The sequence below is a fragment of the Ambystoma mexicanum genome, chromosome 7p (genome assembly GCF_040938575.1).
Source record: "Ambystoma mexicanum isolate Mex_15411 chromosome 7p, UKY_AmexF1_1, whole genome shotgun sequence".
Lineage (NCBI taxonomy): Eukaryota > Metazoa > Chordata > Amphibia > Caudata > Ambystomatidae > Ambystoma > Ambystoma mexicanum.
The window spans coordinates 821736848-821764325 of NC_090939.1; the positions used below are offsets into that span (position 1 = coordinate 821736848).

Consider the following 27478-nt stretch of genomic DNA (forward strand, 5'->3'; position numbering starts at 1 on the left):
TCATAGGAACCTGTACCTCCCTGGAGAACACTCAAGCATCAATCAAGAAAATATTTCCCGGTAGAGTTTTTGCTGGGCTCTGCCGCTATAGAGGTCGATCGGCCAGTCGTTTCCAATCCTCACAAAGACCTCAAGGAAATAGAGCGCACTACTTGGAAAGTAGACAACAAGACTCCTTTTAGGAGCCGGAAGGGCACAGAGCTCATCCACCGGTGAGAACAAGTATTTACCCACCAGTAGGGGGGAGAAAAAGCTTTTTTGGCAAAATTGGCGCGCACTTTCCAGCGATGCTTGGGTGCTACAGACCATTAGACCATTAAGGGGCTACAGATAGAATTCATGCAGGAATCCCGGCAAGAGGGACTCCCTCATCCCTTAGTATTGTTGCAAACAGAACACAGGTTACTACACGAGGAGCTCTCGCAGCCCGAGGTGAAAGGAGCCATTGAACAGTGCGAGCAAGCTCCGAAGTTCGTGAGCAATATTTGAGACCCATTATAAATGCAAAGGACTTCAACAGTTGGGTGACATACAGACACTTCAAGATGGAAGGTATCCATCAGCTGAGGGACACCCTGAGAGAGAAGGACTGGCTAGTGAGGATAGATCTAAAAGATGCTTACCTCACTATTCCAGTGGAGAAAGCATATCGCCCCTTTCTCGTATTCAACTGGGATTCAACTGACAGCAGGGAAATGGAGCTCAGAAGAGTTACAGCTTCATATAAACTGTCTAGAACTGTTAGCCGGGTCTTTCGCGATGAAAGCTTTCACGAAGGGAGAAGCCAACTGCTGCATCCTGCTGAAGATGGACAACATCCCAGCGGTCAGATATATAAATCATCTGGGAGGGACAACATACAGAATCCTGGTAGATCTAGCAAAAAACATTACGCACTGTTGCCTACAAGAGACAGTGGTCGAAGTGTACAAAATGAAGTAGTGGACCTAAGTTGCCTGCTGGCCTGACCCAGCTCCCCACAAACCCATTGCCACGCCCCCTCCCAAGTGCAATTCAAACCTCAAACAAACACACCCGTGGCCTGATTCACAGAATGTTTTTCTATGGGATTGCGCCATTATAAAACACTTCAATGAATCAGACCCCAGTTGTTTAAGGAAATGTTCAGTGAAATGCACTGAAGTGCACGTTTCAACTTCTTCCTACACTTTTATTTTAAAATGAAACCATTCGGGAATGGTTTCTTTTTAAAATAAAAGTATAGGAAAAGTAAATCTTTTTTTTAAAAAGTAGAGGAGCACCGCTCCCAACCGCTCCCGCCCACTTCGGCCACTGACAAGAGGAATCTCTGTTACAGCCGAGTATCTTCCCAGAGCACTCAATGCAGTTGCAGACTGGAACTCGCTGCATCTAACAGACTCCAGCGACTGGAGACTCGACAAAGAAGTATTCAATCAGTTAGAATGGATATGGGGTCCTTTTCACACAGACCATTTCGCCTTCAGACTGAATGCTGAAATGAGCCAGTATTTCAGCAGCGAGCGGGACAAATGCATTTTTGCAAGTTTGGAACGGGGAGACACACTACGCTTTAACCCCCCTTCATGATGATCAGCAGAGTGCTAGCGAAAGCGCGCAGAGAAAAGGTGACAGTGGGCCTCATTCCGAGTTGGGCGCAAAGGGATTACCAGCACCGGTAAGGACACCGGTCCAGGTAAACCCTTTGCACCCTATTTTGAGGTCCCTTAGCGGGTCCCTCCTTTAACGCCTGGTCTAACCAGGCGTTATGGACGGGACCCGTTAAGGGACTTCAGAGCTAATAACGGTACCGCAAATTGCGGTACCGTTATTAGCTCCTTCCCCATTCCCATTGAGCCCTATGGCTCAAATGGGAATGGGGAATGGCTATTTCAATGTGGACTTACCGGTCCCGCAAAGGTCGGACTACACTGGTAAGTCCCCATTGAACCAAGTCGGAGTCGGTACCGGTATGGGAGGTAGTCATGGCACAAATAACGCCATGACTACCACCATACTCGGAATGAGGCCCAGTGATTGTAGTGGCACCCGTGTGGAAGTCGGATGTGTGGTTCCCAGCTCTTATGGAACTTTTGTCGGAATTCCTGTGGATTCTCCTGTCTGACCAACACCTGCTCACAGACCCAATTGGGTCGTTTCATCCTCTGAGGGTGAAGGGAACTCTCCCCCTGGTAGCATGCAAGGTATCAGGCGGAGATGGTCTCTGCAAGGAATTTCAGAACAAGCTGCACAGCTCATCGCAGACTTGTGGGCAGGTGGTCGGCATGGTGCAAAGGGAGAGGTTTTCCTCCCGTTTCTGCCTCTGTAGTAACAATCCTTAATTTGATAGTGTCCCTCTTGGAGGAAGGGAATGCATTCAGGACCATGGGGGTATACCCGTCTGCGATGTCTGCTGGGCATGAGCAAGTGGATGGTGCTCTAGTAAGGGATCCTCTGGGGATAGTAAGACTCATATGAGGGGCTCGATTTAGAGTTCCCCCTAGCCCAAAATATAATCAGACATGGGATGTGAGTATAGTAGTACGCTTCCTAGCGAACGGGCCGTCCAACAAGTATCTATCCTTGACCCAACTCTCAGGGAAGGTAGCCATGCTACTGTGTCTAATATTGTGTCTGAGAGTTTCTGATGTCAGAGCACTGGACATAGATAGAAAGGTATACAGGCCAGATGGGATTACCTTCACTATCTCTGGGAGGACGAAGACTAATTCTTCGATATCTGTTACCCATATCTGGCAGACAAACCGCAGCTCTGCGTGGCAGAGTGTATTAGGGAGTATGAACGTAAGATCCCAGAACTGAGGCCGGCGGGTGTATCGCAACTGTTAATAGCATGCAGGAAGCCTTACATAGCGGTAGCCACAGCCATCATCGCAAGATGGGTCTGCAAGGTCATGCAACAAGCAGGAATCCATCTGACATGGTTTGGGGCACACTCTGTGAGAGGAGCTGTGGCATCCAAAATGTTCTCGACCAGAGCAGCCCTGGGAGATATCTTGCAAGCAGCGGATTGGGCTAACAACAGTGTCTTTAAGACTTTTCACTTTAAGTCAGCAGCATCGCTAGCAGCAGCGATAATGTAAGCTTTGAACAAGCATAATGCTCGCCCCCGGTCTTGACATAGAATGAAAATTACCCCTGCATATTGCACAGAGTCTTGATTCTATTAAAGACACAGAGGCGAGCATTAATTTCTCACCGAGCGCATGCATTGTATGCATATATTTATGTACAATTACCTTTGTTCATTAAGAAATCTAGTGCACAGCATTCTCCACATTGCTGGTGGTGCCGGAGAGCACAGGAACCCCCAAAAATGGGTATATAACCCTTTCAAGAAATGAGCAAATAAAACACAGGATGGCTCTAGCCAACACAGATGACAAATGTGGGCCCGCCGTCTAGTGACCTATGTATGTGTACACATCTACCATTACCCCCTGCCGGTGTACACATGGCTTGAGACAATGCGTAGCTGGTTAAGATTGCATGGAAAAAGATGAAACTCTCACAGGGAAATAGACCAATTGGTGGGTTCATTCAGTCCAGAATTATGAGTATCCAATCTAAGGATCCAATGTTGTTCCAATGTATATATGCAGGGGTAATTAATGACAATGTGTTTCTCACGGCCTAGTGGGGTATTTAAGCTTTCAGTATGAAAATAGAAGTTTGTTGGGTTCGCTGGCCGGCACTTTCTCAGGAGTATGCAGGTTTACTTAATTAAACTGTCTGTTTCAAGGCCTAGTGGGGTGTTTAAGCCTCCTGTGTGGAAACAGCAGTTTGTTGGGTTTCGCTGTGATGTGCCTTCTCAGGAGTATGTAGGGCTAACTAATGAAACTGTGGGTTTTAATGCCAGGGGTTTGATTGTATAAAGATGTTTTGAACACTTATAAATTGAATGGAGCCCCAAGTAATGGATAAAGCAATTCAGTGTAGCGGTAAATAGCCACTGGTTATTAGTTTTATATTTGATATAAAAGTGCTGTTTTCTGGGGAGGGCCTAAGTCAGTGGTTATTGTTAAAGCCAGAATTTTAGTGTGATATGCGGCAGTAGACCAAGTGGGGCACTGACTTATGCTGGGGTAGCATGAAGTACGAGCGCACACACAGATAATGATCATAGTTTAGGATATTGTGGTGGCACGTGGGGTGGCCAATCAGATTCCAGGGGGAGCACGTTCGACCCCAAGCCACTCCCTGGACACGCCACTGATATGCGTAGAGCAGATTTTAAATCCATATTTATATGTGCTTATTTAGATACACCATGGACTACAGCAACTGAAGTGTGCAATTGTCAGATGCTGAGCCTATGGACATTTCTGCATCCGTGGATGTGGGGAGCGGCTTATCGGGTTCTTCAAGCCACCGCAGATTTGGGGGTCCAGCAATGGTGCCGGATAGGTACCGGGGTGCTGCAGCAGTGGTCATTGATGGATTGGGACCTTGACATGGCGCTGGTATGGCTATTGTGCTGTTCCATCAATGGGACTTCACAACTGGCAACGTGGGGATGTCTCAGCAAGCGGATTGGGCGGATGGACCCCGTGGATATCAGAGAGCCTGAGGACATGCAATGGCACCCATTGTTTCGTAATCGCAAGGGGTCATGCATCTGGGGCACCATGTTTGACAGCCCACCAACGTTAGAATACTAAAGGGGTCTACCGTGTTTCAGAACTGGGGTGGGGTATTGAGACCCCCAGAGAGCGCCGCACAATGTCTTGGTGGACAGTACGAGTGATTTATATGTGCAACCTTCTTTTGCAGGGGCGGGAATGGGGTCACAAACACCACCCGTGCCATCATGCACGTTTCTGGCTGATTCGGGGCTGAACCATTGTTTTGAAAGTGCTCAGCAGCTCCAGGCCAGACAGGGGTTGAAGCGTGAATGTGGCTTTCGTGGTGCAAATGGCATAAGTTTCAAAATACAAAAGCCCTGGCATGATATTATTGAAAAAGGGGGCCAGTCTCAATGAATAGGGCTCAGTCTAAAAAAGAACAAACATTGCCCATGGAGTGGGGCATGGGGTGTCGTGTATATGGTTTATTCTGATATGCCTGTGCTTCAGGGGTTGAGCTCAGACAACTGTGTTCAACAGGGGATTGACTCTGCTCAAGGGGTGATTGTCATTAGCGATAACGAGGATGTTGAAAAACCTTATCCAGTAGTAACTTCTGGACAAGTTGTAGCAGGTGCCTGGCCTGAAGTAAATGTTGCTAACTGGCAAGACCAGATCATAGAAGGTGCTGTAAATGCCCCAATGAACCTGCCCAACAACTCACCTGTACATCTAGAGCCTATTCAGCAGTATGAGCCTGCCGCTCCTCAGTATGAAGATTTTAGGGCGGGGAGTATGAGGATGATGGGAATGCAGGGTCATGCGTTGGGCCTGTTATTCATATTGGGTTGTTGGATGCCATAGAGGCGGGGATGGATGCGCTGAGTGGTGATGAAATAGAATCCATTGTTAATCCATTGTTAATATGTTCACCAGGAGCCTGCCATTATAGCACACAACATGTACAATATACCACTTGAAGAATTTCTGGGCACTTGTGTAAATATGTATAATGCTGACCATGTGGTAAGTGAAGGTGATGGTATACAGCCGTACATGTTTCATGTACCCCAGAATGCGACTGTTGATGCTCAAGATCATGAATATTGTAGCTGTAAATGAAACAGCTGCACGCATTGATCAGGGTGTTGACCCTCAGTGAAAGGGTGTAAATGATGTGCTGGAAGGGTGTAATAATAACCAGGCTGTCCCCTGTTGATGTTCAAAACGGTGGGATCATTAATGTTGTCAGTGTTAGTGAAACAGTTGCATGCATTGATCTGACTACAGACCCTCGGAAAGGGGTGTAAATGATCTGGGGAGAGTTGCAATAATAGTCAGGTGGACCCTATTAACATTCAAAAGGATCTCAGCACTAGCATCATTATCATAGATGGTATGGGCCTCATTACAGGTTTGGAGGCAGCCATGGTGCTGTTAGCACCATGGCTGCCTCCAAACCGGGCTCCATTACCGGGATCTTTCAATGAGGAATAACCGGGCCATTCCAACATTGGAGGACCCAGTAATTCCTCCTTGAAGGAACCATTCCCCATTCCCATGGAGCCCCCATAGGGCTCAATGGGAATGGGGAGGGAGGTAATAATGGGCACATTATAAATGACCCGTTATTACCTCCCTCTTCCCCTCGCGGGACCCGAAAAGACGTCTGGTTTTACCAGACATCTGGTCCGGGTCCCACAAAGGGAACCTCGTAATCGGCACTCACGTAATGAAGGGTGCCGGTCCCGTACTGGCACCCTTCATTACGTGAGCGCCAGGGTCGTAATGAGGCCCTATATTTGGCTATACATCAATTAACAAAAAACAACACAAAAAAGACCCCAATTGAGTGTGCAAGGCAGACACAGCCACTTTAAAACTAAGTCATAAAAAAGTGAGCCTTGTTGAAAAGTCTGAAGCCATACTGTAAGATGAAAGGAAATGCGCAATCTGTTGTCAGGGGTACTTTAAAAAATGTGGAGGGGCTGGTGTCTACACTAATAAAACAACTGACTGGTGATACTATAGTCTTTGTCAAGAATCACAGGCCTTGGAAGATATGGGACAGCTGGAGAAAGAAAGCCCTGCTCTACTATGTCAAAACCTCCAAACATACTCCTCCCAAGATGGCCGCCACAAGGGCACTAAAACAGTAGGAGCAGACCGTGGTCTATTCTTCCTTTGAGCGGGCACTCAGGAATGACTTGCAGCCTACTTAAATCCTCCCAGACCAGCAACTCATTGCATTGCTACGTTCATAATCTGTGGCATTCTCTTTGTGCTACGTTTGTAATCTGTGGGATGGTCTTCATTCTCTGCTCCTATTTTCCCAGAGCAGTGCCAGGTAACTCTTAACTCTTCCCACGCTACTCGTGGCTTCCCCTATTAACTTTCCGCTCTTCAGTGCTACTCGTTCCGTGTCGCCCGACATGGCTGTTCTGTTTCCCCAGCTTGTGACTTTGCCCCTTAGCAGTCCCTTCTTTAATCCCGCTCGCATCACCTACCCTCCTCGCCTCCTGTGCCCCTCTTCCTCTCAATCCTGTTCTTTTCCGTCTTTGGTCAGCGAAACCTGGCGCTCCTTGCACCCCCCCACTACTGCAACCCAAGCTCCTCGCACCAAGCGGCATTAAGGATCTGCACTCCAGAACAGTATTGGCTGCTGACTCTTAATGCTTCCTCCTGCCTTAAGAATCGGCACAGAAACTAGGCACATCTACCAAGCCTCAGATCCCTATCTACAGTACAGCCAGCACTTTGGCTCCAGGGTTTTTATTCCCAACACAGAGGGCTTCCCCAACTTTGCACAGCCTCCTGTCATCCATTAGGGGATGGACAGTGTGGGGGATTCCCTCCCATACCTACCTGCAGAAAAGACAAAGGATCACAGGTTAGTGGAGACCATCCTAACTTGACAGCCTTAGTGACAGGGGTCCTTGGTGCATCAACGGATGGGTAGTCCTCCTATCCCGTTATCTACCGCGATAGGCACTGCCACAAATGTTGAACATAAAACGCCAGCCCCTAAGGATCCCTTTCAGTTGGAAATGTACAGCACTGCTTCTATCCCACAGATATCCTATGGTTCTAGTACAGAGGTAGATGGTCCGAGTGCAGCCAAAACCCAGTCATGAACCACCCCAGCAATATTACAATCATCATATATAGCTGGGGGTGGTAAAGGTTTATGACTAATGACTAGTGAGCCCCCGAAAACCAGCTCTATTACAAAACAGCTATCCGCTAAAGCACAATCTTGTTTAACCAGTGCCTGCTGTAATGGGAGTGTGGGGAAAATTAAAAACACAGGCCTTGTTACAGATGAATTGCCCAGAGCGGTGGTGGGTATCCAAATCAGAGATTTCCTTTTCTAAAAGTTTGCCCAGGAAAGAAGTGATGGAGATCGGGCAATAGTTTGCTGGAGAGGAAGGATCGGCAGGTGTTCATTTTTTTTTGTTTCCTGTAAATAAACATGAATACTTTTAAATGATCTACATTCTCAATCTTCATAGGTCAGTTTACGGGGCACCATTCACCTTGCTCAGCTTTACTGGCTCTGATATACTTTATCTCCCTGTTTGCTAATTGTTTTCTCAATGATACTTCTAACACACAACAGACATCCCTATTTAAACTGCTCCATATAGGGGCATAAAGGGGTTTATTTTTTGATTGTACAGCCCACAACATTTTAAACACACATCGTTCCGTCCCTCTCCCAACCTTTACCTCGGTTAGCAGCTGTAATAGGGGCATCATTCCTATAAGACATTTGGGGTTCAACATGAGACATATTTTACATAGCGAATTATCCGTATAAGATATTTCCAAACATTTGTGAGCATCCTATTGGGGATCGTCAAATTTGTGTGCGTGGCACCATCCGTGAAAGTGCTGTTTTAAACACATTTCACCATTACTGCTGTGAAGCCCTGAGTAGCTAGGATGTCGATCCAGGTCACAGCCATTGCAGCCGCATTGTCTTTAACACTCTTGGGCCCTCATTAGGACCTTGGCGGAGGACCATGGCGCTATTAGCACCATGGTCCATGGCGCTAAGCTGCCAACTCCGCCATGGGGGTTGGCGGACTTACCGCCCCATTCCGACCTTGGCGGGGCGGTAAGTCCCCAATCCCCATTTACCCTTCCCCATTCCCATTTTTGCCCCATAGGGCATAATGGGAGTGGGGAAGGCGTTAATTACGCCACCGTAAATTACGGTGGCGTAATTAACAACAAGTCCCTTAGCGCCATGGGTTTTTCCGCCTGCAAAAAGCAGGCGTAAAAATCACCATGGCGCTACGGGAACTCGTACTCAGGCGGTAAGGGGCGCCATGGTTTACGCCGGCGTAAACCCCTTACCGCCTGGGTCCTAATGAGGCCCTTGGTCTCCAATAGCTAAATATATTCCTTACATAGGCTATTATCACACTCCCTCGTGTTTTCAATTTGATTTGAACAGCCAATACAATACATATTGAGAGTCTCTGCTACAGCTTGGCACTCCTTCCCCATTTGTGAGATACAGTCCTTATACGGGCTATTATTGCAATCCCCCAGGTTTTCAATTTGATATGAACAGCAAACATAATAAATATTGATATTCTCTGCTGCAGCCTGGATCCCCTCACCGCCATCCACGTTATCAGTTAGGGTCTGCATACAAAACAGAAACATATAGTTTTTTATCACCTAGCTAGTTGTCTAACTCCTACAAAATACTAATGTTTGCTTTAAAATATACCCACCAGCTGGCATGTTGTCCGATATCCAGTCCACATGGGCCCCTGTTTTTACCAAAGTCTCTGTGGGCAAGGGTCACTCTCTGGTGTCATAACTCTATCAATCTGAATAACCATGGACTTATATCTGTTGTCTTCAGATTCCACTTTGCCTGCAGCTGATCAGCCCAGCTCTACACTCAGGGGCTGCTTGAGAACCACGTTGTCACCACAAGTAGCCATTTCCAAATTAACCCTAGCTGTGGCGAGGATTAGCCGCTCATTGCTGACAGGAAACGTAGCCATGTCCTCACTGAACTGATCTCCCAGTTTCACAGTCCGCCATCAAATCTTGAGCGTCCTCCATCACATTAAGCCCCACAAGGCAATAGGCCATGTTAGTACCCCGGAGAGGATCAATCAGAATGTAACACACATTCTGATTGGCCCTCACCGGGTCATTACCCGGCGGGGAATCCCTCGGCCAGGATTCCACTCCTTTGTCAACAGCTGGGGGGCGTGGCAGCCCCTTCGACAATGAGGAGGCTCGAAGCGGGACCATCCCCGCTCCGAGCCTCCACACGGCTGGGGGCCACAACGTCCCCCACCGGGCATTCAGGTATGTGTTTTTTTTCTCCCCCGTCCCCTCCCCAAACCTCCTTTCCCTCTGATTTCTCCTTTTGTCAGGAGCGAACGCGCTGGGAACATTTCTGTTCCCAGTGCATCTGCTCCCGATGGCCGCCATGGAAAGGGAAAACAGACTCTGTTTTCCCTTTCCCGGCAGCCATCTCCTTGAACTTTTCTTTTTTCTTTTCTTCTCTGTTCCGAAACGCTGCAGCGGGGATACTAATAGCAATATGCCACTTGCCGCGGGGCCTTACACAGGCGTTAAATAACTATGGGCCCCGGAGCATTACCTGACTTGGTAATGCCCGCACAGCTTGGGCCATATTGCTTAATAAATATAATTGGAATGTTGTGAACTTATGTTGCTTGCTTTCCCCTCATTATAACTGTAGCGGATCATAATTACAGTTTTATCAATGCCACGCGGGATACCACCAAAAATGGCCAAAGAGCACACATGTTTCTCAGGTCTTCAACTACAGATATATATATGGGTTCTAAAACCCTCCCCCAACAGCATCATAGCCTTAATACCGCCCCTAGACCAATATCTTTTTATAGCCCATTAATTTATATAAATTTTATTTAGAAAGTGTATATAAAGATTATTGGAGTTCTTATCTAAGTTGTATTAAATCTATATCAGAAATGATCAGGGGGGCTTATCCAATTTATATCAAATTTAAATGTATATAAAAATGATTGGGGTTCTTATCATTTTATATAAAATTGATATCAAATATGTTGGGGCAATATACTGCATATACAAATTATTGTGGGCAACCACATTTATAGGGGTTCAGAGGGCATGACTAGGGTCAAATGAACCACTTGATGAAAAGGGTCTCACTCTACTAATTATGTCTATTTGTTTATGTCTGTGAGTATCAGAATGCGTTTGTGAGTGTGTACCATTAGCTCTGCAAGTGTATTTATAAGTGTCTACAGTGTGTGTGTGTTTTGTGTGTGTGTGTGTGCTTCTTTCTTTGCACCTGTTTATGGGTAAATGTGTGGATATATGTCTCTGTGCAAATTAATTAGAGTGCTTGTTTATTTTTTAATTTTTTTGGGCATTTAATGGTTAAAACAAATTAAACCTTTCAGCCAAGTCATCAGATCTGAAAAATTCTGTTTTTCCCACACCCGAGTCCTTCCCACCAAGACTTCACATTACTCGGTTATGTACAAGGTCTAGAGTGCTTGTTTATATATTTGCACAGTTTATCATAGGTTTTTGAAGCAGGCATGGGACCTCGTGTTGTGCCTCACTGAAGCCTTTCATGGAATATCAGCCAAGAAAACGTTGTCTTTCCATTCTGAAACAAGTAGTTCAATTTTCCCTTTATAAGCATAGGCCTACAGATCCCTAAATATTATTTTGCAATTCTGATTTATTAAAATGAAGAAGTTGTCAAATGCATGCAGCTTACCAGCAGTCCCGTATCATAGCGTGTATCGAGATCTTGAAATCCCCTTTTGGGGTCTGGGATTGGTGGGAACATTTTCTGTCGTATTTGATGCCTGTGGAAAAATTCAGATGGAACATATAATCAAACCCGGATCTGTCCGTCTGACGTATCATCAAATTCTGAATTTCAACTTTGTTTCATCAATGACTTGTAAAATGTCAATAAATAGTACAATACTGGGTGCGGAGGCATTACGCCTTCTTTAAAATTGCACATATATGTTCTAATTGAATTCTTTTTCCTATTATAACATAGTGTCACGATATCAGCCTTGATAGAACACCTCACAAAACTGCCTGACCGGTCCACTTGGATCAAGCAAGGTACTCATCTTGTCTGCCTCCTACCTATTCTGCGACTGGTGTGAAAGCGGTTCTCAGGGCCTCATAAGAGGTAGGGTGTTATTGGTAAAAATAAGAGGTATTTTTTCAAATACCATGCATGTTTAAATTATCACCTAATTACAGGTTGGGATCACATGGGCTATGTGTACGACATGTGACAGCATAGAAAGCACAGCACGGGGGAAATAGGTGTTATTTACACATGCAATACTTTCAATGTAACCCATGACCTAAAAACTCATTGTAACCTGTAATTATGAGGTAATTTAAAAATAAGAGGTATTTGAAATACCACTTATTTTTACTATTACCATCACACTTGTAATGAGGCTGCACATCCCTTTCGGGCAGGCACTGTTCCTGAGAGGGCATTTGTCTAAAATATAGGATATGCATATAGTGCACATGTTACACAACAGCAAATGTGCTTGTCTCATGTGTATTCGATCCACTTCGACATGTTTGATCACTTGAATACATTCCTTGCAAGCCCCCTAATTCTGTGAACCCTCAGCTACATCACTGATAACAAACAGGCCATTCATTGATTTTTAAATATGGTTAGTGATTTTATGCTAAGCACACACTGACTAGATTTGTTGATATGTGGCAAAAGCAACACTCGTGTTTTACATTTCACAGGCATTATCTCTACTTGATATACATTAAAAAGTGAAGCATTTATTGTTAATAATAACAAATTGCCTTCAAAAATGGTGGCTGGTGGCAGTAAACCACCAATAATGCTGTAATGGAAGAGTTTGCACCTTGACCATACATGTCATGCTTGGTACCATTATTTAGTGCATGACGTCCACATAGCCAAAGCACATACAAAGAGCTAAAATCAGATACCTAATCAGGAAATGTGAGCATTGTATATATATATATAAAATCATTGGTTGGGGAATGAGAATCTGCCACTGTGAATATTAGCATGGATACCTGTATATTTCTTGTAAGTGACTATTAACGTCTGTAAATAGAATACATGTTATTTTGATTATTGGTGAAAGATCAGTCTTCTTTTCAAATAATATCTAAATGAATATTTTTTTTAAAAAACACAAGCATACGTTTATCCCAGACTGCCAATAAAGCCCCATGTGTGCATTAATGCCAGGTGCGGCTCATCCATCGTGTGCAATGGGGCACTGACCCAACACCCATTACGGATGAGCCAAGCAAGCCCAGTGAAAACACAGAGAGTACCCTCAGCTGCAGCAAGCAGCTGAGAGGCCACTCCAGGGCTGGCTTTAGCTTTCAAAGGGAAAAGAAAGTCCCTTTGAGAGTTGTTGTACTCCAGTGCACATGTCCAATGAGCCATGCAAGGCTGGGGGCATTTTGATTCACTAGGCTTGCATGGCCCACTGGTGATGCATGCTGGTGTACAACAGGTCTGAATGTGTGTATGGGCATTCATCTAGCAGCGCTCTGGCTCCTCTGTGCATGTGCAGAAATCAGGGAACTCTCCCTGCTTTATAGTTCCTGTTTATGCTGTGATAGTGTGAGCAGGCATAGCGGAGCCTGGACGGGGGCTTCAGATAATGAAAAGAAATCTATGATTCTGTGTCTATGTGTGTATGCGTGCATGGATGCATGTGAATGAATTGGTGCATGTTGTTTGGGTTTGCTCATGAATTAAAGAGTGTATGTTGTATGGGTGCATGTGTGAATGAGACAGTGTATGTTGTAATGGGTACACAGGTGAAAAAGAGTACATGAATGCTGAATGGGTGCGCCAGTGAAAGTGCATCAAATGCTGAATAAATGAATGTATGTCCTTGTTTGCTTGTTTATGTGCTGGGTAGTGAGCCTTTGATTTGCATGAGGGGTTACCTTTGTGCACAGGGCTGCAGCAGCCAGGCAATTTTTACTGTTATCAAGGTTAAAGCCGGCATGATGATAGTTATGTGACTAATCTGGCCTACATTGATAAAGCTAGTCTAGTTTTGTTTTCTTTCTGTGGCCTGACATTTATTTAATGGGGATCAATAGTAAAGAAAACATTGTTAGATGTTAGTATGTGGCTAGACTGGCTTACATTGGTCCAGCCAATCGGAACATGTTTTCTTACTGTGGCATGGCCTTTCTGTACTGTGCATCAAGAGTAAAGAAAACATATGTTATATGTGGCTAGACTGGCCAACACAGCTGCAAACACGAGTGTTATTAAAATGCTACACTGACCTACATTGGTGCAATCCGTCTGGATATATGTGTGTGTACTGTGGCAGGGCATTTTTTACTGCCATCAAGGGAAAAGCAAACATGATAGTTATTACGTGGCTAGGCTAGCCTACATTGGTGCAGCCAGTCTGGTTATATTTTCTTATTGTGGCATCGCATCTTATACTAGGCATCAAGGGTAAAGCAAACATTATAAGTGTTGCTGCAGGGCTAAACTGACGTACATTGGTGCAGTCAATCTGAACTTGTTTTCTTACTGCAGCATGGTATTTCTTACTCTGCATCAAGGGTAAAGAAAACATATGTTATTATGTGGCTAGACTGGCCAATACAGGTGCAGTCAGTTTTCATATATTTTCTCACTAAGGTGTGGTATTTTTTTACAGAGCATCCAGCTTGAAGCTAGCATCATGAGTGTTGTTATATGGTGTGATGAGCCTACATTGGTTCAACCAGTCTGCATATATTTTCCTACAGCGGCTTATCTTTTTTATTGGCATCAAGGGTAAAGCAGTGTCCTAACAGTAAAACTACTAACTTCTTTGAACCAGGCAATGAACAGAATGTACCTTTAACTGGACTCATTGTCGAGGCCACGGAAAGTAGTGTGAATCAAACTTTTAATGATACTCTAATTGATAATGACCCCCTATTAGAACTTTGTTATTCTTTACAAAGTGTGATTGAATGGGGAGTGGCTCTAACGGAGCAGCCAGAGGAAGAAATAGAAGATGTGGTGGGAGGGGGTGTACCTCCAACAGAGCATCCAGAGAAGAACGTACATTGTAAAATAAATGGGGGAAATTTAGAACCCCATAAGGTGGACGCAAATAGCAGTTTGTCAGCAACCTCGGATCTATTTGCAGTTAGCAGCACTACAAATAACGAAGCCTCAGTAATGGAGAGCTCGACAATCTCCTTTACATAATTAAGTGCACTCCAGTTTGCTGTGAACATTTTATTGAAATTATGCTGTAAAATACACGCAGATCTTAATATGCAAGGACAAATGATTTACCATTCGGAGCAGAAAATAGGAAATGAGGCAAATGGTCTGGGGCTGAGAACGACTGAAAATACTGTCGCACAGGAGATGGTCAGCAGTAACCCTGAGGTGCCTCAAACATATGAGGGAATTATATTCATACCATCCGGAGCCACACATGAGGTTTCTAATACTCCCATAGAAAACGCAGAAGATGCGGATGAAGGATGGTATGTATCCTGTCATGTGAGGAGGTGATGGAACGAAATGTAACACACCAAAGGCAAAAATGGGAACGAAGAAGGTTGCTGTCAAATGTCTCTACACGCCACCGCCAAAGGATCCCCATCCCTGGATTTTCCTGAGGCAGAACCTGCCATTGAGGTAGTTAACTCAATCTCTAGTAAAAAAAACAACAACAAAAACGCGTATAACAAGGCAAACCGCCATAGAAAACATGCAGAAAAAAGGAAAGGCTTCCTTACAAGCTGGCTATTGAAAGCCACTGATGTGGATAAAAAGGATCATTTTTTGTAGACTGCTGCTGACCTGGCAGAAGTATCAGTCGATGACAGTGAATCTCCTATTCTGCATTCCAGAAGGAGGCAGACTACCTATAAAGAGTGTCTTAAATCTTCGGGCTGGATTGCAAACTGACAAGCAATGAGGAAGGAACGTGCAGCAACATGAGCTATTCCGTGGTATCAAGGACATTTAAGATCAGCTGTATTTTTGACAAGGCTAATAGATTTTGGATAAATAGATCACATCTTCTAGAATGATGTACCCGATACCGACTTTATGAGGGCTAGCCTCCGCGGACTTTAAATATGCGGAGATAACAGAGTTTGATAAAACCACCACGTCAGTAGTGCATTGTTATGCCACAGATACAGTAGCCCTGATTACAGCACAGATTACGCATGTTACGATATAGACTCAGTGAAGAACACCCCTTGCCCTTGGTCAGACCATAACACCATAATGTTCCCAATCAGCACTAGCCCAGCAACTATTCTTCAAACATAGTTAGCTCAGGCCACACAGGCCCGCAACTCACGTAACATCATGCCTGACAGCATTCTCCCATTGATCCCACAACTCACTAAATGCCTCGAAAAGAGAGCCGACCCTATGTCCTATAATCAAGCCATAAAATCAGCAATAGACACGGTAGCCCCCCTGGGAAATTGCAAAGCTAAACCAAAAGCACATCTTAATCAGTGGTTCACCACCGAACTTAAAGATCTACGCAACAAAAAAAGAAACGCAGAAAATAATTGGAGAAAAAAACCTTCAACCACTAACAAAGAACAATTCACCTCCATAGCCTCTGACCACAAAAAAGCTACCCATCAAACCAAAAGTAATGCATACAACGTGCGCATTGAAAATGCCAGTTCCAGCTCAAAAGAGCTCTTCTCAGTCCTAAGAGAACTAGAAACCCCCTCGCAAATGCCAGATCTTTGTTTCAAAGACCAAGCTTGATGCAAGGACATACAAAAGGCCTTAATGGACAAAATAACAACTCTCCAGCACACAATCAACAACAAAAAATTGAAAATTAACTCACCCAGCAACTTAAACCTAAACGTACAACACCAAACCCTTCCCAAAGTTTGAGTTTTCCACCATTACCATAGAGGAAACTACTAAAATCATCAAACCTACACGCTGACATCTGCACTGCGACCCTAATCAAAGACTGCGCAGATAACCTGTCACCGTTCATCACCTCTCTTATCAATAACTCTTTTGTCTCTAATAAAGTGCCAGACAACCTGGGTAATGCCCCTTTTGAAAAAAACCTTCATTGGACCCTAATGTACCTACTAATTACGTCCCATAACGGCGGTACCATTCCCTTTTCAAATCTTGGACAGAGTAGCTAATGTCCAGATCCAAAATTACCTAGAAAAACACCATATACTGGGCCTTCGACAGTCAGGTTTCGTCCCCGGTCACGGCACGGAAACAGCCCTTGTTGACCTCAAAGCACAAATGGATCTGATCAGAAATAAAGGTGAACTAGCCATCCGCCTGCTTCTAGACCTCTCGGCGGTATTTGACCTGGTAAATCATAACATCCTATGCCGTCACTTAGCCAGCAATGCCCACTTCTCCAAAAATGCCATAGCATGGATTAAATCATTCCTCACTAACAGAACGATGAAAGTCTACTCCTCTACAGCAGCTGCTAGCCACGCACCAGACACTTGTGGAGTCCCCCAAGGATCATGTGCTTCTCCCACCATGTACACCGCTTTTATGAAGCATCTCTTCGACAAACTGGACTATTTGAGCATCACAGACACAAATGCCCTAAATGCAATCTACCACACAATCCAAGCATGGATGGCCCAGAATGAGCTATGTCATAATGACGACAAAACAGAGATCCTCATTCTGGGCAGCCAAGCGAAACTCAAAAATATCTCACCACTGTACCAATCCTTTAACATAGATGGAAATATTATCCCCACCGCCAAAGAAGTATAGACCCTAGGAGTCTATCTCGATTCCTCACTCACTCTCACACGGCAAGTCAATGCTATCACATCAGCATCTGCCTACACAGCCAAACTTATCATGGCCTGCAGACCCTACCTCACAGTAGAAAACCGAATCACCCTGGCAAGAGCACTTATCCTTTCCAGAGTTGACAACTGCAACACCATCTTTGCAGGCTCCTCATCCAAAAACATCCAGAAACTCCAAACAGTGCAGAATAATGCCTTAAGAGCAGCATTAAACATTCCCAAATCAGAACATATCTCCTCCACCAGAAGAACCATTCACTGGCTACCAGCGAAGGACCGGATTAAATTAAAAATACTCACACAAATGCCTCTCCAATACTGCCCCATGCTACCTATCCAGCATGATAACTAGGAACCAATCCTCCAGACCCACCCGCACTGCCTACATCTGGCATATAACCATGCCCAGATACAAAAGACAAAGAGCAGGTGGCTCAAGTTTCCCAGTAATGGCAGCCAAATACTGGAACACCCTGCCACTGGAGATAAAACTGGATCCAGCCCTACTCACCTTTCGCAGAAAACTAAAAACCTGGTTCTTTTCTCAAGACATCAAATTACACCCTCCTTCCTGTAAGTAACCCATTATGACCGGTACCCACCTACCTGCACCAGGACCTACACCCCACGTAAGTCTCCACAAGACATTCAACCATACGCTTAAAGTGACACAATGTGGCAACACTAAACCCAAACCCACTTCTGCCACGCTATCCTGCAACCATATACTTAAGCATGCTTCTCTATGATCTGCATTACCTGTAACCATATTCTTAAGCCTGCCAAAATACATAACTAATCTCTCAAACATACTGATTCTGCAACCATGTCTTTAAGTCTGTTTACCTAGCCACCTAAGGGCTACTAGGTCTATTCTGTAACCATATTCTTTAAGCATGCCTATTTATGATCTGCATTTCATGTAACCACTTCCTTAAATTAAACCTGTAACCAATCTCTTAAGTTGTTGTCTCTGTAACCATGTTCTTAAGATTGTTATGCCCAGATGCCCAAGGGTTAGGCGTGCCTTACAAATGTAATAATAAATAAATAAATAAATAGGTGGTAGTCCCTAAAAGAGTGGGGCATAAACGAAGATCAAGGGAAACTTTCTAGGACTTTAAAATAACCATGGGTGAACATGGAAGGAAGTTTGTTGTTGGCCAGCACACTCCTGAGGTTATGGTAAAACAAAGTGAGGGGAATTGGGACTGGCTGTCAGGGTTCCGCCCTGTGAAATCAGATACAAGACCATGAAAGTTTAAGATCTCCTCCTGGAATATTCAGGTTCATGGCCACATACTGGATTCCTGTGGCTCCCTGCCCTTGCTAATTTAAGCTCGCATTTTTATGATTCAAGAAAGTAGGATAGTGGACCGATTATAACTTGAAGGTTATAAGGGTTACCAGTCAAATGGTCGAAAACATTTGGTCGACAGACAATTTGGTCGACACCATTTGGTCGAATGCCAAATGGTCGAATTTTTTTTAAATTTTTTTTTTACCCATTTTTTGGTTTTTTTTGGGGGGGTCCCCCCCCCCAACCCCCTTTTTTTTCTTTTTTCTTTTTTTTCCCCACACGAAAACCCACAAAACACATATATATAAAAAAAACAAAAATTCGACCATTTGGCATTCGACCAAATGGTGTCGACCAAATTGCAGTCGACCAGTTTGTCGTCGACCAGTTGACTGGACACCGGTTATAAGATGTTTCACAATGTTGCTAATAAGGGCGATATGTGCCGCCAGTTTGGCGGTTTGATGATTGGGGTTGCACACAAACATGAGGCTAAGCAGATTAAGCTCCCGGAGACGGAAAGGAATGTCATGGTTGTGGAAATTAAATGTGACATTAGTGGAAAGTTTTAGAAAATATTGTTGATGAACATCTATGATGCGCCCGGGGGCTTATTCACTGATAGCATACAAGACAAAATCTGGTGCACTGGAATCCAAAACGCCCCGGCCAACAGAATTACTACTCTCCAAAAGAAAATAGCTGCTAAGAGACTGAATATCAATGGTTTGACACAGACCGATCTTAGACACCATTACCTCCCCCAGGACTCTACCAGCTTTCAAGTTTGCGCAAGTTACTACAACAGAGGTCGCAAAAATCATTAACTCTCTGAAACCATCATGATGCCAAGGTGACATTTGCCCTGCCCCAATTATAAAAGACGCAGTGAGAGACCTCACCCCTTTTATAACTAGGTCAATAAATTCCTCTTTCAAATCATGGCAAGTCCCTACTAATTTAAAAGACGCATGGGTACTACCGCTGCTCAAAAAAAGCTTCACTTGACTCTACTATCCCAACTAATTACAGGCCATTAACCACTGTCCCATTCCTTCTTAAAATCATCGACAAAGCAGCCTACCTTCAAATTCAGTCCTACCTAGAAACCAATAACCGTTTAGGGCTTAGACAATCTGGATTTCGACCACTTCATGGGACTGAAACAGCCCTTCTAGATCTGAAAACACAAATAGACCTAATAAAAGACAACAGACAATGTGTGCTACTTCTACTCCTAGACCTCTGTGCGGCCTTTGATCTGGTTAACCACAATATACTCTGCAAACATCTATCTTCGGAAGCAAACTTCTCCCCACAGGCCACAACATGGATTAGAGCATTCCTTAATAACAGAATGATGAGAGTATTCTCGCCCACAGACGCAGCTGACCCTATCCCGATCACATGTGGTGAGCCACAAGGCTCCTGAGTCTCCCCTACATTATATAATGTGTTTACTAAACCATTATTTGGCATCCTTAACTGTCTGGGTGTCATCTACACCAACTACGCAGATGACACTCAGATACTGATCCCACGCTCTGGCTTCTATGAGGCAGATAACGACCGACTAAATAAAATCTACCTTGTCATTCAGGCATGGCTGGCCTCCCATAGCCTGTGCTTGAATGACAATAAGACCGAAATCCTCATACTAGGCACCCCTATTTACTTACAAAAGCTCAACCACAAATACACCTCATTCAACACTGATGGTAACTTGATTACGACAGCTAAAGAAACGAGAACCTTAAGCTTTCATCTGGATGCCGCCTAGAACCTTAAGAAACAAGCTAATGCCACTGTGTCAGCTACCGCTTACACCTGCAAGTTGATTCATACTTGCAAAAATTATCTCTCCACTAACAGCTGCAAGATCCTGGCACGAGCATTAATCCTGTCTAAACTCGATTACTGTAACGCTCTATATGCAGGAGCCAACAAACAAGTGCTAAATAAACTCCAAACCTTGCAAAATAATGCACTAACAACCACCCTGAATATCCCAAGAAAAGACCACGGACCTCATTACAAGTAGTGCAGAATGCGTTTAACGGCGCCGGTAATGGTGCCGGCGCCGTTAAAGGCTTTCCGCACTATTACGAGGTGCCCTCGCGGGACCCGCTCTGAACGTCTGGTTTATCCAGACGTCCAGAGCGGGTCCCGCGAGGGGACCAGGGAGCTAACAACGGGCCCTCTTGGAATGGGCCCGTTGTTAGCTCCCTCCCCATTCCCATTGAGCCCTATGGGGGCTCGAATGGGAATGGGGAAGGACCCGGCCCGGGTTCCCTGAAGGAGGAAATACTGGGCCCTCCATACTCGTAATGGCCCGGTATTTCCCCATTCAGGGAACCCAGACCGGGACCCGGACCCAATTTTGGAGGCAGCCATGCCCTTATTTAGGGCATGGCTGCCTCCAAAGTCGTAATGAGGCCCCACATATCCGAAATAAGAAGAAGCCACACATGGCTTTCTATCAAGGATAGAATCTTCTTTAAACTTGTCTTGACTGCCCACAAATGTCTTAAGAACGCGGCCCCTAAATATCTGATCGACAATATCATCCCCAAAACCTCAACTAGACCATTGAGATCGGCCAACTCCCACTGTATCATCTCACCTAGCTATAACCTAAAAAGAGCTTGAGGTACCAGTTTCCCAGTACAAGCAGCCTTGGCTTGGAATGCCCTCCCTCTCAACCTTCGTATCGACCAGAACTTCCACAGTTTCAGGACCAACACCAAAAATTGGCTCCTTACTAAGGACATTGCATGTATTGCTTAACTCCATCACTTAGTTTCCACTGGCCTTATCATTATGCACTGCCTTCGCTTAACAAATGTATATATGTACACCTCTAGCTTGCGTTAACTATTGTTGCTGTTGACTACCTTGTGCCTGATGCTCTGTCATATGTATACCTTGCATATTTAGTGTATGCTAACTACTGCCAATTGCTGATTGTCACCTGTCCAATTTATGCCTCTTATCCGTTCCTACACGGTAACCTGTATTTATCGCCTATGCACATATATGTATGTATGTATACTAAATCGTCTTGAAAAGCACCCAGATACCCCAGGGTGTGGTGCGCTGTACAAATAATAAACAAACAAACAAACAAGAATCTGTGATGTCTAAATTGTTGAATTAGTCTGTTCACAATTATGGTGATTGAATATTAATGGGGGAGATCTAAATGCCCATTATATAGATGACAGGACCATTGAAGAAACCAAACAAGTTAGTGCACAAAGCAGAATGAGGCAGAAACATGGTAATGAGCAGGGGACCTGCTGGTTGGAATTCATGAAAGATCGTGAAATGATAATGTTGAACAGAAGAACTAGGGGTGATTTTCCTGGAAATTACACTTGTAAAGGAGGTAGGAGTCTAGCGACTTTGGATTATTATTTCTGTAGTCCTGACTTAATCAGGCATGTGGTATCATTAACAACGTAACCCAGTGAGTACAGTGGTCACACCATATTAGAACTGTGGTTGGAGATCGACGTTGAAACGACGACTCCATGTCTAATAGGCGACATATATGTAAATGGGGGGGGGCAACAGGCTTATGCGGTCTGCTAGAAATCTTGCTCAAATGAGTAATTGTCAATAGATGAAACATTGTAGGTATACTCTGCTAAATGACATTGAATGAAACGGAAGGATGGATAGCATCCCTCAATACTGATGTCGGTCTGAAGGGACAGGTGTATTGCTCCCGAGAACTTGTTACGTATACATGTACATGTATACGATAAAGGAATAAGAGAAGCCTAACGCATACTCATGATGAAAGCCAGACGTGCAAGGCGGTTAGGACTTAATAAGGTGGACGTACGTTGTAAAGTGAGGAAGCTTAAACGTGAACAGATAAAATGGGTTAAAAGATGACAATATGCTTTACAGAATAAGCAGTGGCAGGATTTGGTGGAGATCTTTAATAGTAGAAAGTTAGCAGGATGTGGAAGCTGGTTATAGATGCCAACAAAGTAAAATGCAATCATTAACCCCATTAGTGGGGAGGAATGGCAAAAATACATTAGAAAGAGTAGGAAACAAGTGGGTTTAGCCTCTGTAAAGATAGATGTAGGGTCGGTCAGAGATGTTTAAATACACTAGACATGGACCGTGACATTATTTGTAAGAATATAGGCACAGTAAAGAGATCTAGAGCCCTAATGGTCTTGCAAATGTAGAATTAAAAAAAAAGATTGTAAGACTTGGACAGATTTCTTAACCCTTTTATTCAAGAAGGTATGTTCAGAAGGAAAACTACCCAATACATGGAAGAGAGTGGTCCTGGTCCCGGGCCATAAAAAGAATTTGTCTCTTGATCCAGCCAATTATTGGCTGCTCTCAATGCTAGATGTGACAGGGAAAGCTTTTGCAACACTAGTATTGGGGGAACTTAATGGATGAGTAGAGGAAACAAAAATTTGGAGTCCCTATCAGACGGGGTTCCATAGGGGATCCGCAACAAGCCACAATATACTGGTACTGAATCTTCTGATGAGAACAGCTTACAAGAAAGGAAATCCTCCACTATATGCTGTATTTTTCGATTTCCGAGCAATCTTTGACATGGTTGATTGAATGCTGCTATGGGATACATTTAGTAGATGGGGAATCCCGGGGGGCTTTTAGAACGGATTATGCAGCTTTGTGAAGGTACAAGTGTATGTGTTAGGTTGAGCAGTGTGAAGGGCATTCACACACTATTTCCCTACTCATAAGGGGTTGAAGAGGCGTGCATGCTTGCCCCCCTATTTTTTCATATGTATCTTGCCGACTTGCCAGAGAGACTGCAAGGAGTACACAAACTTCCGTCATGCTTTGGTGACAAACAGATTCACTGGCTCTCTTACACCGACAACATAGTATTATTCAATCATATATATGTTGTTTCACAGAGATCAGCGATAGCCCTGAGTGAATATGCAACGGCAAATGGACTCATTCTGAATCTTAATAAAACTATGGTTTTCAGTCAATCAGTCAATAACTTTATTTCGGTATTTGAGCCATACAAGTATTGCAAAACATGAAAGAACAATACAATTATTGAAAAAGAAGGAAAAAGAAAAAAAAAGAAATGAGGAACATTCAGTCAATTTTTGAACAAATCATACAACATACCCAAGGCCCAGTCTTTAAACATTGGGGGATTTGGGAACTGAAAAAACAAACAGGAAGTTAAATTCATAGCACAAGGATACCATAAATAGAGGCATAGTGACATTGGTTCAACATTGTCTACGGAGGTCTCGGCTGAAGAGTATCAACTATGAGCCTTTTCCCGAGTGGAATCGTATTCGGTCCCCAAAGTACAGGTCTGCTTAGTGTGTTTTTCAGATCATAACCACTAGGTATAATTATAATGTTTTGCAGGTGAATGGCATCTTGCCAGAAAACTCAATATGCGCGTTGCGGCACTTGAACTCTTGAAGACAATTTTAACAGAATCAGAAAGATTACTGCCCCTCTGGTGTACCCTTGTGCAACTAAGGATTTGGTCTCGCATGGCAAATAGGCACCCTCATACAGCTGAAATACATTTGTTGACAAGTGCTTCCCTGGGTTCATGATCACTTGACACTAGTTGTGGGACCCTGTGCAAAAATACAATCCCCTCAGTAATCTGGGATGCTATTTGCCTTCCAGGATTTGCATGGCGGGTCTAATAGGGGTGACCCCTTCTGCTCTCCACCTTATCTGGTACAAATTTAAACCTATGTTACCGGTCGACCTGTGAAGTAATCGTCTGAGGCAGTACGGTGATGGTTGATTCTTGGACACTCCTATGTCAAAGACGTCTGATTGTGGCTGTTTCAGGTAACAACCCTTTGCCTACAATTGCGGGTGTGGGGCTGGTGCTTGATGTGTTCCCATTAATCGAATTTGGCACCCCCCTCCACCGGCAATAGATTTGATGGTGTTGGTGGCAAAGGTGTTACTGAGGCAAATTTCAAATAGGGTCTGGCCGGCTTCCACCACAGTATTTAACACCTTTTCCCCATCCTCTTGATGGTGCAATGGAACCCCTTTGTTCAAGCCGCTCCCAACAGTATCCACTAGTGGTAGGACCAGCTTCTTTAAAACAAGAAGTTCGGCGAGAACAGAACTGCACTGGCACTCTTTATGTGCTAAGCTCCCCTCGCCAGAGCGCATTAGTGAATATTATTCCAATTGTTGGCAAGAAGGAAGTGGCTTAGGCAACCCAATGTTCAAAACAGCATCGCTAACAGCCCCCCCCCAAAATCGATCACGCAGATGTCTTCGATCAAAGATGGCTCATTCATAGTGCCCTGCAGGCTCTGGTGGACTTTAAGGGAATTGGGGACTTGTCAATGATTGCAGGCTCTGGTAACATAAGGCCCTCCAAGCCATCTAAAGTTGCATTGATGGTGGCCAATGGATGGGGCTGCTCAAGTCTGCACTGACTGGGGAAGTAGCAAAAGGGAGAAGGACAGGAGCAACAGCAGACCGTGCATCAAGAGTATTGGTGAAAGGCCTGATAGGCTGAACAGATGTATGTAAATAATGGTCAGCGCTTCCCATTTGTCTAGGTCACTGGCCTGGCAAATGGGAAGACACAGAGGCTTGTCAATTGTAATAAGGGGCTCATTGTTATACAAAGAGTTACTCCTCACCCAGGGGTCCAAACTAACGGGGACATAAATTGAGCACAGTAATTGGTTTATTTCACTAATGAGGTTGCAAGCTACCCCCTGGTGCCATATTGAATTAAGCGAGCTGATCTCAGCAGTACATAACATGGAGGGAGGTGGGGCTGACGCCAGTAGTGGAATTTTTCTCTTCACAGTCAGCAGTTTTTGTTTGGGAAGAGGTACCGTAGTTTGTTCCAGTGCGGTATATGTAACAGAAGGGATTAGGGTTGCCATCAAAAAGCTGCAAAAAAAGTGAGCAGAAGGCCCCCTTTGTTTATGTTATTTTGTTTTTCTGGTACACTCAGGTGCCCTGCACAAATCAATAATTGCTCTGGGCCAGAGACATGTCAGTATCAGCACAGAAGTACACTATGGGGGCCAAAAGTTCCATTCACCTTGATTCCTTGTTTTAGCAGTTAGCTTTATTCCAAAAAAAACAGCCTTATGTCACCCGAATATGCCTCTCACCTGTGTGAAGATAGTGCTTGGATACCTATTGCTTGATAGATCTGCTTATTGCGTGTGCAGATTTCCAGGGACAACACAGCGTATTCAGCGACTCGGCAGTAAACAATCAGCAATAAAACAATCCTGGGAAATCCTCGAAGAGCTGGCAGCCATCAACTCCCGCGCCCTTTCCCCTCGTCGGGGTAGCCAGGAGTATAGTCAGTGAGCTAGTGGGCGGGGCCTCAATGAAAAGTAGGTGTGCAGGCCACAGAACAGAACAACACAGGGTCCTCCCCGTGGACGCCAATGCCCACGCCCTTTCGCCCACAAGTTTACCCACGGCAGGCAATTTGAGGGAGTGCATAGCCTCATTGAACCAATCCCCATTGAGTACATATATGTCCCCAATGATTTCATATCAGTATATTTATCACACTAGAGTGCTCCGGGTTTGACAATGGGGCTGTCCAGCTTGTTCTTCCCACTCAGTTGCATTTGCTCTGGAGCTCCCCACAGTAGGATGAGCTGGGAAGGTAGCAATCGCCTAAGCTACCCGCCTTGTAACCTAGGTTTATGTGTTTTAGTGATTCTAAAGAGTACACAGCGTAACATCTATATGTCAATCGGCAGGATAGCGTTAAAACTCTGTTGCCATTACCTGGGAATACCGCTAAGGACAAAGAAAATTGATAGGAAGGTTATACTTTGTAGAAAGAAGAAAGCCTTGTTCTGGGCAGCATGATCTAGAAGATAGTACAACAAAGTGCCGGAAATACTTTCAAGGGAGTATTAATATTGCACAAGCAATGCTTCTGCCCTGCTATTATCTATGGCCTAGAGGTCATGCACATGGATAGAAGGAAATTGGATTGGCTGAATATCATTGAGGGTACATCCTGGAGAGGTATCATTCCACAATGAGTACCCATGGCTGAACTACGGCTTGAGCTGGGCCTGGTGTCCTTAGTTGGCCAAGTATTGTGCTATTGCGAAAATGTATATTAAAGCTAGGAAAGATCCAATGTGTCCTCTATTACGACAGCTTAGCAAATTCAGATTCACAAATATGTTGACGCCCTTTAGATGTTTAGTGGAAAAGTTACATTCAGACATTGAATGGGGCCTGACTGGGAGAAAGATCATTTGGCACTTAAAAAAATAATTTGTGGAAAAAGTCCAATAAAACGATTGGCAAAGGAATTACAATCATTTGGAAACATTGAAAACCCTTCAGTGATTGTGTGCATATGGGTAATACTTTTCTTAAACCTAAACACTATATGGAATTGTGTCCAGCTTCTAAACCTAGAAGATTAATTATTCTCCCAAAATTAGACTGTCTGCCGACACTTTCTGTGAAAGGCCAAGCATTGAAGATCTAGGACGAAATTTGTATATGTAGGATATGCGGAAGACCAAATATGATTGAAACAAACAGGCATAGCCTGACATTATGTAAGAATTTGGGAAGGTTTGTTCATGAGTATGGGGAATAAAGACAGATGATTTCTTGGCCTATCCACTTAACACAGATAATTTTGCTGTTAAGATTGCTGTTTTTAGAGTGTTGGAATTGGTGGAGAAGATATTGATGTGGACCTCTGTTGCGA

General features: G+C 44.3%; 1 protein-coding gene across 1 annotated transcript in view; it reads right to left on the minus strand.

The window, feature by feature from the left end:
• Window positions 1-27478, minus strand: part of LOC138526344 (interleukin-5 receptor subunit alpha-like) — a 692931-nt gene that overhangs the window by 17456 nt on the left and 647997 nt on the right. The window contains exon 10 of the mRNA XM_069636980.1: window positions 11344-11434. Coding sequence (XP_069493081.1) covers window positions 11344-11434 — 91 coding nt within the window. The remainder of the gene's footprint in view (window positions 1-11343; window positions 11435-27478) is intronic.